At 37.4% G+C, this 12563-nt stretch overlaps 1 protein-coding gene across 1 annotated transcript in view; it reads left to right on the forward strand.

Moving 5' to 3' along the window:
* The window catches only part of NALCN (sodium leak channel, non-selective), a 312103-nt gene that overhangs the window by 16386 nt on the left and 283154 nt on the right, over nucleotides 1-12563 (forward strand). The window contains exons 2-3 of the mRNA XM_064585923.1: nucleotides 43-189; nucleotides 3350-3532. Of these exons, the coding sequence (XP_064441993.1) occupies nucleotides 82-189; nucleotides 3350-3532 (291 nt within the window). The 5' untranslated portion in view covers nucleotides 43-81. The remainder of the gene's footprint in view (nucleotides 1-42; nucleotides 190-3349; nucleotides 3533-12563) is intronic.

Genomic DNA, 12563 nt, shown 5'->3' on the forward strand with positions numbered 1-12563 from the left:
AGATGGTTTAGGTCACTAACAGAACTGTCTTTCTTCTCGCAGACTGCAGTTTTGTACTTGCTCACCAAAGCTAACTTCAGCATGCTCAAAAGGAAGCAGAGCTCCAGGGTGGAGGCCCAGCCGGTTACTGACTTTGGTCCCGATGAATCTCTTTCAGACAATGCTGACATACTCTGGATTAACAAGCCAGTAAGTTTCTTTTTTGAAGAAGGGAGAAGCGCATGCTGATACAAAGGAAATTTGATTCATATAATTCAAAAATCACGTACCTTTGGCTTTGAAATGACTGTTTGAGGTGCAGTAGAATATGGATGAGTCTCAGAGTCTGGAAGTGGAGAATAATTCAGATGAAATAAAGTGGTGTCGCAGGGAGTTATTCACATAGGAAGGTCTGCTAGGTGGTCTGCTCCCACTTTTCCCCCTCCGTGCATGCTGTCCTCAGAGTCACGCCATGCAGTGATAATGCTCCTTCTCAGTCTGAGCCAAAGCTGGAGTCCCAGATGAGTAATCTCTTCTATCATACTTCCTTGACTTAGAGTTCTCAGCATGCATGAATGTGTGAGGTGATCATCAAATGTTTGGAATTAAAGGTCGCCGTCTGAGTTGCAAGTGTTGAGTAAAAGTAAAGGTTAATGAAATAGTGGGTAGTGTCTCTGAAGAATTCCGTCACCTTCTCTGCCTAATGAAGCTGATGAGACCTTGAGGGGAACCCTAAGGTAGATCGTGTAGCAGCCAGAGGGTGGAACAGCATGTTCATGGCTCTCGGAAGCTCAGCCCAACCCCGGAGAGTAGGCGCCCCTTCCGTACGAACTCCCAGCCGAGGCTGAAGCAAGGGAACGAACTGTTCCCCTCGAGCTGATTGTCTTTCCCTTGACCGGGATAAAGGTCATCTGCCCGGGCTCCCTGCCCTTTCCAGTCTTCTCTATCTCATCTGCCCTCCAGACTCCGTGTCCAGCATGCTCAGATTTCCTCCTGCATTTCCATTTCTGTTCACATTGCCCTTCTGCTTTATAGTCGCTGAAACATCTCCCTCACCTACATTTCAAATTAAAATGTGTTAGTTGTACAGTGAGGACTTTTCCTATTCTGGCTCTAACTGCCTGGCCAACTGTTCTTTCCTGGATGTGCACACTGGCCACTTGAGCCTCATCAGCGTCTTCCTGCTCCTCCGAAATGTCCAGCCAGTTCACGTTGCTTCCCTGCCTGGAGGCCTTTCCCAGCCTTTGATGAGTCAGTCCTCCTGACCCATTAAAGGCTGGCTCAGATGTCAGCCCACCCCTGTTGGCCTCTGAACGGTTCCTTATTTGACCCTCTCCACCACACACAGAACGAACCTCTTCTCTTTCCATTTATCCTATTTTACAATTGTATGTAAATAAAAATGTATATTGCATATAAATATAAATGTGGGGGGGGCGGAGCAAGATGGCGGAGGAGTAGGAGATCTGGATTTCGTCTCCTCTCAGGAATTCAGCTGGATAGGGATCAAACCATTCGGAACACCTACAAACTCAACAGGAGATCGAAGAAAAGAAGAGCAACAACTCTCTCATCAGAAAAGCGACCACATTCTGGAAGGTCTTTTCTGATTTGTTTAGAGTATATTTTTGGGGACGTTGTTACTCTGCTAGCATTTTGTTCTCTCAATCTATAAATGTGTTATGCATATCAGACTGCTAAATAGTGATGAGTCAGAAACGCGTTTAACATTTTTGTGGCCCCAGAGCCCCACAGAATTTCTTACACATAGAAGGTCTGCCATTCCTGATTAGAGAATTTAACAGGATGGAGAATAAAGCATTCACTAACTTCTTAGTGTCCTTCACATATAAGGCTTTTTGAGAACCTCTGAGGAAGGTACCATTATAGATGTAGCCTTGGATGCACTAACTAAAACGATTAATGCTTAGTTAGGATTCTTTCTTTAAATTCAAAATAGATTTATTGTGGAAGAACCCAACTTTTGAAGCTCTTTTGTGTAATTAGATCCTTTGTGTTGGAGATCCAGATGGGGCTAAATTTGCACACTGGTATTTATTGAAGGGCATCCAAATTGCATGAAAAGGACATCAACCCTTAAAATGAATTGAGTCATCAGTGACTTACATGATATAGAATTAATGGCCTTATGTCTTCTTGCAAACATTGTAACTGTCAGATTAATATTATAACCCACTCACCAGCCTACAAATGTCTGAGTCTCCTCACAGTTCTGACAGTCTTTTTGATTTTTCATCATGGGTGCTTGCTAGTTTGCATAGCTGAGAAGATACCTACCATGAAACTGTGACATCTTTTTCAGGGGCGGTAGTATAATATTAAAGGATTAACATGACTGCAGATACATCCAACACTGTCAATAAATAACACATTTAAATTATGTTTAAGAATTGTGTACTGATTAATTAGCTAGTAATATTAATTGTGTGGGGGTAGCATTCAGAAGCAATGAATATTTTTTAGCCTAGGTGTTAGTTTTTGTAATAAAATATTATATGTAGGTGATCCTATTTCCTATACATACACACATGTATGTGCACATACGTGCGTATACATGTTTATCTTTTTATTTCTACATCTTTATGCTGAAGTTGAGGAAAATATTCAAACAGCATGTGCATTCCTAGAATTGCGGAAACTTACCTTTTGGAATTTTGGAAAAGCTACCAGGGCTAAATTTGTACAGAATGTTCTCTAAAATAGAGAGGAAAGTCCATTTATTATCTTTTGAAAATGTAGGATGTCAGATTTTGAATATATTTTTTTATACGAGAATGTTACATTTAAGATACAAATGGAAAGAAAATCGGACACATACGAAGTGGTATGTATCAAGTCATTTTTAAAAACATTGGCAATCCAGGAGGATAAGCCATTGTGCTAGCTACCAGGGATGTTACGCTAAGTAAAATATAAGTCTCCAATTCCAGGTGGTCATAGTATATAAAAAGTATAAAAGTGAGGTACTGACCCATGTTTTAATGGGATCAGAATCTCCTTATGTTGTGGCCCGATGCCTTGGAAAGCTCAGAGCCATTGAAGTAGCCTGCCCAGGTTCACAGTGAGCCCTTGGCTCTCATTAACTGCAGGAGCACAGAAAAGTCTCTTAACCTTTCCTTCCTTTCAGCATGTGGAAATTAGGCTGCTTTCAGAATTAAATGATGTAAAATACGTGCAAATATTTAGCACATTATATGCACTTAACAGATACGAGTTTCCTACTCTCTCTTCTCCATGCGGGTGAGATATTTGAATCTCGAGATCATATTTTCCAAATGGTGTGGTTTATAACACAAGTTTAAGATCTCATTTTATGGTGTCAAATGATAACTTTGGACCGATTTTGCAGTGGGTTCACTCTTTGCTGCGCATCTGTGCCATCATCAGCGTCATTTCCGTCTGTATGAACACGCCCATGACCTTCGAACACTACCCTCCTCTTCAGTATGTGACGTTTACTCTGGATACTTTGCTGATGTTTCTCTACACGGCAGAGATGATAGCAAAAATGCACATCCGGGGTATTGTCAAGGTGAGTGTTCTAGAACCAAAATGCCTTGAACATCTAAGTTTAATAGTATTTTCAGAATAATTTCTTTTTTTTTTTTTTTAAGATTTTATTTATTTATTTGAGAGAGACAGAGATAGCGAGAGCAGGAACACAAGCAACGGGAGTGGGAGAGGGAGAAACAGGCTTCCCGTGGAGCAGGGAGCCCGATGCGGGGCTCGATCCCAGGACCCTGGGATCATGACCTGAGCTGAAGGCAGCCGCTTAACGACTGAGCCACCCAGGTGCCCCAGAATAATTTCAATCAAACAAAACATATCCATACTGAAGCTTTTAAAAATAGGGCATAACTCCAGAGATTGGTGAAAATATGATGCATAAGAACATTTAAAAAGTGAAATAAATTGTGTAAGACACAAAGCCTTGAGATATCCAGGAAGGAGAGAGATATTCGGACTACAGGCTTCATGGCCAGAATAGGGTCGATTATGCCACCTATGGGTGAACCCATGGCCTGGCACAGTGACTAGCCCAAGCATGGCACCTGTGGATTTATGGGATGCCCAATAAATGTTACATGATAAAGTTACAATGTGATGATATTCAGGATGTCATTAACCTGAAATGTTCTGAAGATATAATGGGGTGAAAAGAAAGGGCATGAGGTGGAAAGCAGGAGTATAAGAAAAGCAAATGGCACCATTGGGAGACAAGAAATAAATAAAAGAAAAAGGAAAAGAAAGAAAAAGCAAAGAAAGAAAAGTTCTGTCAGAGGATATTCCTTCTATATATTACTAACCTTCACACAGAGGATAAAAATAGGTAGATGATGCTGTCTCTCTGAAATATTTGAAATTATGCTATTTAGGGAGCAGAAGGGACATAAGGGTCTGCAAATGACAGATTAGACTCAAATCCTAGCTCTTTCCTTTACTGGCTGTATCAGCATCTCCAGTTACATAATTTTGATGGAAAAGGGCCTTATTTTGTATTAGGATTTTAAGAATCTAATGAGATGATGCATAACATGGAATTACTTATGGGTCAGTGCATCTCTTTATACATAATTCATTTTGTATTATCCTTAAAAGAGAGGGGTCACAGTCAGTGCATTACTCGTTTTCATTTTTAACCTTTTGAAAACCTTTTTATTTTGGAAAATTTTAAGTTTACATGAAAGTGGAGATTATAGTTGTCATGAATCCCTATAACTCAGTATCAACAGTTAGCAATATTTGGCCAGTTCTTTTCATTTTAAAGCAAGTCTGAGAAATCAGGTCATTTCAGAAGTAACTCCTTATGCATTACTGACTGAGAAACTTTCTTTTTAACATAACCATCATGCGATTATTGCATCTGGCAAAATTAACAATTTCTTAACGTATGCCAGTACCCAAGTCATATACGTAGTTCCCCAATTGTCTCAAACATTTCCTTTTATCATAAGTTAGCTTCTTTGAATCAGGACTCCAACAAGCTTCATAAAGTATATTTGTTATATTTTTAAATCTCATTTAAGTCTCTTTATGCCCCTTAATTCTCAACCCCACATATCCTGCAAAAAAAAAAAAAAAAAAATTCTTGTCATCGATCCATTGGGAAAATGAGTCTTGTAGAACATTCTGCATTCTAGCTATGGCTAAGGCTTCCTGGTCGTTCCATTTTTAGTTTCTATATATTCCATATTCCCTGAACCATTTTGATTTTGACCAGCAATGTACACAGGTGCCTCTTTCCCCAAGTGGTTGCCACAAAATAGTTTGTAAAACTTTTGGATATTTGCCAATCTGATGGGTGAGAAATGATAACTCGATGAAGTTTTAGTTTGAATTTTCCTTTTGAAAGTGAGGTTGAGCCTGATTGTATACAAAGGCCATCTTCAAGTTGTTACTATTTTTCATTCAAGTTTTGGGTACTCTTTGTGTTGGGAATATGAACCCTTTGTGATGTAAATTACATTTACTTTTCCCCTTTTATGATTATCTTTGCTCATGGTTATTCAGGCCACACACACTTCTTCCTATTCCAAATCATAGGCTGTCTTTCCATTCGATCAAGTCCAGTCTTGTGTCTTACAGGAGTGTTTTATACTTCTCCTTATATGCATTTTGCAATTTTTTGTTATATTTATGCTTTGGTATGTTATTTCATCTTTTTGCCATCACTGTGGGGTCTCATCTTCTACTAAGTATTCTAACTTGCTCTTATTCTTTAAATGAAGCCTGTTGATTTTTTATGTTAATATTATTTCCTGCTACTTTACTAAATTTACTAATTTCTTATATTTTTTATGGTAGTTTTTCCATTAATTCTTTTGGTATTTCCATATCATCATAGTATATAAAAATACAGATTTGTCTTTTTATTTCCAATTCTGATGTCTCTAGTTGCTTTCACTTATTTAATTGGGTCAGCTCAATTTTAAATAGTACTAGAGGCAGTGAACATCTTCTTTTAACCCCGGGCTTATTTAGAACATCTCTCACATTTCGTCATTAAATAATTTGAAGGATTAGGGTTTGAAGTATGTATATTTTATCAGGTTAAGAGAACAAACATTTAATTCCAATTTTTTACTGTAATATCAAGAATAGCTTTTAAACTTTGTTGAATGATTATTTTTCTTTTTAGCTCTTGTAATAGGGTAGATTTCCTAATATTGAACCATCCTTACATTCCTAGAAAAAACTGAGTGGGGTCACGACACAGTTTTCTTCTGGTTTAATGTGCTATTTGAGGATATTTGTTATTACTTTCCTCATTTTAATTTTGTCTAATCTTTGTCAGGTTTTGATATTAGATTTTCCATGGATGTGTGTATACTCCTATGCTTTAAAATAGTCTGAATAATCTTTAAATTGTTTTAACTTTATAAGTTTGGTACAAATCTCCTATGAAACCATCTGGTCCTAGTGCTATTTTTTGGTGGGACTCCTATTTCTGTTTCTTTTATGGAAATTGTTCTGTTCAGACTTGCTTGGTCTATGGGATCTGTTTGGTGAAGTATATTTTCTTAGGAAATTATCCACTATTTAGTTTGTTTAATTTATTAACAGAAGATTGCATACAATAATTATAATTTTCTCTGTTTGATTTATATTTCCTCTGAATTTTGAATTTTTTGTTAGATTAGAGTTTCTTTTGGTTGGGTTGGATAGTATTGTTTATTTATTTTGTTTTGTTTCATTTTGTTTTATCTTTTTTAAGATTGTATTCATTTATTTGAGAGAGAAAACATGAGTGGGGAGGGAAGGGGTGATGGGACAGAGGGAGGGGGACAAGCTTAATCCCAGGACCCTGAGATCATGACCTGAGTGAGCCGAAGGCAGACACTTAACTGACTGAGCCACCCAGGTGCCCCTCATTTTGTTTTAGATTAGCCAATTGGTTTACTTATCTTGTTGATTTTTAAAAAGAACTAGCTTATTCATTCATTCTAACTCATTAATTTATGCTTTTAACTTTCTTTTTTTTTTTGCTTTATTTGGTTTACTTCTTTTGGTCTATTTCTAGATGTTTGAAGGTGTTTCACATTTTCATTTCTTGAGATTCTTAAATATGTTACTTCATTGCTTCTGGTATAAATGTGGCTGTGAGAATGTTTTTTCCTTCTTTGTGATTTGATCTTTCTCTTAAATACTGAGAGTCTTTCCTTTTATTAGTGAACTCAGTAGATCTATGAGAATACGTCTTTTGTTGACTGTTAAGGGCATAGGTACATCACAGGATATTTATTTTATTCCATTCTGTCTTCAGGGTTTCTCTTATTTTCCAGTTACCCCAGATTATGTTTTGGTCATTTATTTCCATCATTTTCTCTATGTGTGTTTTTTCTTTTTTTTTTTTTTCCATTTTTATCTTTTCTATATTCTGTTTCCCTATTGTACTCCCCATGCTGTCTATTCTATCTTGTGTTCCTTTGAGTTTACTTCTCTTTCTAAAATGATTTTTTTTCATTTCTTTCTAATTCTGATTTTTTCCTGAACACTTTTCTGTCTTTTTTCACAGTCTCCTACTATTTAGACATCACTTCCGTACTTCCCTGTTTCCAGTTTTGTAGTACTTTTTAGTATCTATTTTTCTTAATTTCTTTTGACCACTTCGTTATATTGTACTACAGTTTTTATCTGCTTTGTATGTTTATTCTTTGTGTGTCTTATTTTTATACATTATTTGGTTCATTTATATATTTATATGGACTTGATCATATATATTGTAATATATATAATCATAAGTATGATTATAATATATTCATTAGGACTTGATCATAATCCTTTTGTTCTGTTATCTTTCTTGCTATTGCTCATTTGAAATGGGAGTTTCTCCTGCTTAATGGGTAGAGTAGCTTCCGTACATTATCAGTTTGAGGGCTCCTTCCCCTGTTGTTACCATGACGTATAAAATATGTAGCTTCTCTGTGTAGCAACCATCCCAGATCTGAGCTCTGCCTCCTCTGGACTGCTGGTCCTCTTATCTAATCCTTGCTATCCTTTGTCCCTCATGTCCCTGCCCTAGCCAATTTGGATTCTACTTCAGGAGTTTTTCTTTAGCTTTGGTCTCTGGTCTACCAGAAAAGGGTTTTTAATCAGGTCCACTTGGGAGATTAGGATGTTCTATTACCTCTGATCTTTCTGCAGCCCCTTGGTGGGCATTTTGCTTTTGTTACTTATTTTTGTTTTGTTCTTTTACTTTGCATTCACCTGCCATTGATAGATTGCTGTGTTACATTTCTAAGAATGTTGCCATTTATTCTCAGGTTTACTTTCTGAGGCTTCCACTAAGTGTTTTGCTAGTATTTGTTAGTAGTTTTGGTGCTATGAAATTCTTGGATCAGCCAGAATTTCCCTGCATGCCTTCCCTCTACAACCTCCCCAAGCTAGGGTCTTGAGTGGGTGTTGATATTGTCAATAGTTTGACGTTTATTTTGGAATACGTTGTCAGTTTTATTCAAGACTATGTCCATGGATATGTTTTTCTATGCTATCTCACTTGCTTTGTTTTCTTAGGAAATTTGGGAGATTCGACAAAACTGCCATCATGATCTTACCCAATTTGAAGTCAACTGCTTAACCTTTATAGTAGTTTATTTAGCATATACTTTGTGTTAGGCACAACTGCCTACTGTGTGGCAAAAGAGACACATCCTGTTGTTGTTGTTTTTAAAGGAAGTGGTGGGTGGTCTCCTGGGTATATTGAATGAATGAGGCACCGGAAGATCAAGCTTAAAAAGCACACTCCAGGGAGCTCTGCACTCAGGGCAGCAGTGACCTCAGCTCAGGTCACACTTGGGGACAGTCTGGTCCACACACCACCACTGCTGACACTGAACATTGCCCCAGGTTCTCTCTGTCTTTGTCTTCAGAAGTCAATGTTCACAGTTCTGAGAGTGAATATATGGTTGGCCAGGTTACATTAGGATCTAGAGGAGAAGCCATGGGGGAAATGCAGTTGGTGCACCTGATAGTGAAGACATAAAGGACAGGAGTGAGGCTGGAAGCTTGTTTACAGATACATTTTATTAATTCCCAGAGCACGGCTCTCAAAGAGTTTGTTATCGTCTGACTTCTCTCTTCTGATTTCATTGTCATAGTGGCCTTTAAAGAAATAAACTCAAAAGAGCTCACAAGTACTTTGGAGTTTGTATTAGTTTCCTACTTCTTGCATAACTAACGACAATGATCTTGGTGGCTTAAAACAACAGAAATTTATTGTCTCACAGTTCTGGAGGCCACAAGTCCAAAACCAGAATGTCACCAGGGCCATGATCTTTCTGAAGATTCTAGGGGAAACCCCTCCTTGTTCTTCCTCACTTTGGGTGGCCCTGGGTTGTTTTTGACATTCCTTAGCTTGTAGCTGCGTTGCTCCAATTTCTGCTCCTGTCTTCATGTGGACTTCTTCCTTCCATGGGCCTCTGAGTGTCTTCTCCTCTTCTTTTAAGGACACTAGTCATTGGATTTAGGGCTCACCCTAATTCAGTAGGACCTCATCTTAACTAATTACATTATTGAAAGACCTTATTTCCATATAAGGTCACATTCTGAGGTTCTGAGTAGGCATGGATTTGGGGGGCACACTGTTGAACTCTCTGAAGAATTAGCTTCAGCTAGCCACCGGGCCAGCCAGCTGCTTGCTATTGTCGGATATTGTAAGAAGCTTTGAAAAAAGCTTTCTGAAGTTTGTGCAATAACTCACAGAAAATTGGGGTAGAAATACAAAGGAGAAATTCAATTCAGTATAGGAATTGAACTTGAAGGGAACCATCAAAGCCACGGCAATCCTAATGCATTTACCAAGAAACCAGTAAGCTCAGAGAATCACCAAGAGCCTATTGTGGGTACAGTAAGCATGGGCCCCAGGAAAGCCAGCATGGCTGTAATATGTGATCCACAGCCCACGAGGAAGAGTTGTTGGCTTATGGGAGCAGTGGGCACCCGCCATGCCTCACCCAGTGGATTTCAGTGTGATTTGAAGATCGTCTGGGTCTTTCACAAAGTTGGTAGGCCAGCTTTCTGAGCATGGGGCTTAGATATGTTGAGATGCCCAAAATTGGAAGCTAAACCAGGAGGTCAGCTTGGGGGAAGGGTGGTCTTGTGAGGGTGCTAGAGGTACCCTTTATGCCACTGTAATTTCACTCCTAGTACAGCCTAGCCCTGTTTTGAATTCTGTGATTCCCCGGAGGGCCTTGGATGATCCTGGCACTCGTGTATGTTGGTCATTCAAACAATGGCAATCTCTGAATATTTTTGGGGATTCAAATCATCATGTATTGATTTCTTTGAGATTCCAACTTGAAGGAACAAAAGCGGGACATTTCCTAGAATAAAAGTTTTGTTTCTGAAATTATTTAATAAATTAAGACTTGGATTTCACATCATGAAAATGACAGTAGACTTCACAATGTCACAGTCTGATGATAAAAAGAACAGAGGTGGACTTAATATATTCATGCCAAGTGAACCGAGCACCAAATGAACAGAGGTTTTAATAGTTCAAATATTAAAAGTCAAAGCAATCATTAGATAAGAAAATATTTGATTTATGACCAGGTTGTTTTCAAAACCCTTTTAGTGAGTCATGCCCAGTATTTTCTGACTTCCATCAATATTTGGATGATGAGCTGTTGACTAAAATTAGAAGTGTTGCTTCAGTTTTCAATCTGTAAGAACTGAAACCTGAAAATGAACATCAAACACAGCCCTTCTGTTTCTCATTTAGGAATACTTGGATCAAACACAAATACAATGCAGATTATAGTAATACTGCCTTGCTAACCTTATCTGGAAGTAATCATTACAGCCTCATATCTCATTAAAACTGGTATTCAGTGTTTAAATGCTAGCTGAGATTTGGGTATAGGAAGTCTGATTCTCCTGAACCAAGCTTTACATTTATCATCTCACTGAATTCTCACCCTTGAGGTCCCCACTGCCCAAAGTCATGACTTTATTCTCATTTTTGTAACATAAATTTCTGCAGACATGCATGTTATGACAGACACAGACCAAAGAGTATGTTGGATTTGAGATTACATTCTTGTATTTAAAACTTAACTTACTTTCCTTTGAGGATATGTACTTAGAAGTGGGATTTCAGGATTATAAGGCAGTTCTGTTTTTAATTTTTTTAGGAACCTCCATAATGTTTTTTTTTATAATGGCTGGACCAATTTATATTCCCCGCAACAGTGCACAAGGGTTTCCTTTTCTCCACACCCTCCTCAACACTTGTTATCTGTTTTCTTTTTGATAAATCCTAACATGTATGAAGTGGTATCTTACCATGGTTTTGATATTCATTTTCCTGATTGTTAGTGAAGTCGAGCACCCTTTCATACACTTGTTGGCCATCTGTATTTGTCTTTCTTAGAGAAATGTCTCTTCAGGTCCTTTACTCTTTTAAAATAAGATTATTTGTTTGTTTGTTTTTGCTGTTGAGTTGAAAACATATGTCAACCACTAAGTTGTACACCTTAAATATATACAATTTAAAATTTTGGATCATATACTAAAGCTGGAAACAAATCTTAAACTTTTCATAAAGTCTTAGTTTTAGCAAAATATCATCTGTTACAGTACATTTGTGTCATTAATTTAATTTTTATTGACTCCATATTTTCATTTTATGAATTTGCTTTGGTTTACAGTTGCATGAGAAAAATGTAGGTATTTAAGTTACTCCATAATAAAAAACATCAGCCTATACAGGGGCTGTATGATCATTTTCTAGAGGACCTCATGTCACTCAAGTTTGAATTACTGTGCTTTCATCAGTTAACCCTACTATATATTTTTAAACTTTTATTAAGCACTTCCAAAAAGCTTGTTTTTTCATAAAATATTTCCCTCCTTTTTCTACCTTAATTCATTTTCCAGTAGCATTACAGTTACCTCTTACTCAACTTTTTAGTGTCTCTACCCAGAAAATTTGCAAATATGTGCTGTGTTTGTTCACTTATAGGACTTACGCTTGTGTTTTTCGCATACATATGTAGGGTCATTATGAATATATATATGCATATCATGTTCTATTTTAAGCCTCAGGTTACGCTTCTATTAATAAGTTTTCACATTGTTTGTAACAGAGCTGAACGAATATTTTGGTTGGAAATCATATTATATGTACTGATTTCCAACCAACATATTTCTGAGGAACAGTCAGATTTAGTTATTAAGTGAGTAACGCCAGTATGTCATATGACCTCTGTTGGAAGACTGTGTGTGTTTGTCGATGTACACATATGTCAGAGGTTTGGGGAATGCTGACCTTTTATTTTTAAAAGAGTGTTTTCCATGCATAAAACTATATTAATCCATATACAATGTTTATAGAAGCAAACCAGTGTATTGTTGCTCCTCATCATATGCAATGTTCTAAAATCATACCTAGCCTGGTTTAGCAACATTATGGTACATCTGAAATTCATACCTAATGCTTAAGGTAAGGTGATCTAATAATACCTAGTTTATAGCAGTATCTACAACAAACCAAACCGAGAAATTTTATTTTTCAAGACAAAAGTATTGCGGCTATGGCTTTCCAGGATTGCCCACTAATT

Source organism: Mirounga angustirostris, unplaced genomic scaffold (genome assembly GCF_029215605.1).
Source record: "Mirounga angustirostris isolate CCGP_5_RB_7025 unplaced genomic scaffold, mMirAng1.0.hap1 SCAF_3, whole genome shotgun sequence".
Classification (NCBI taxonomy): domain Eukaryota; kingdom Metazoa; phylum Chordata; class Mammalia; order Carnivora; family Phocidae; genus Mirounga; species Mirounga angustirostris.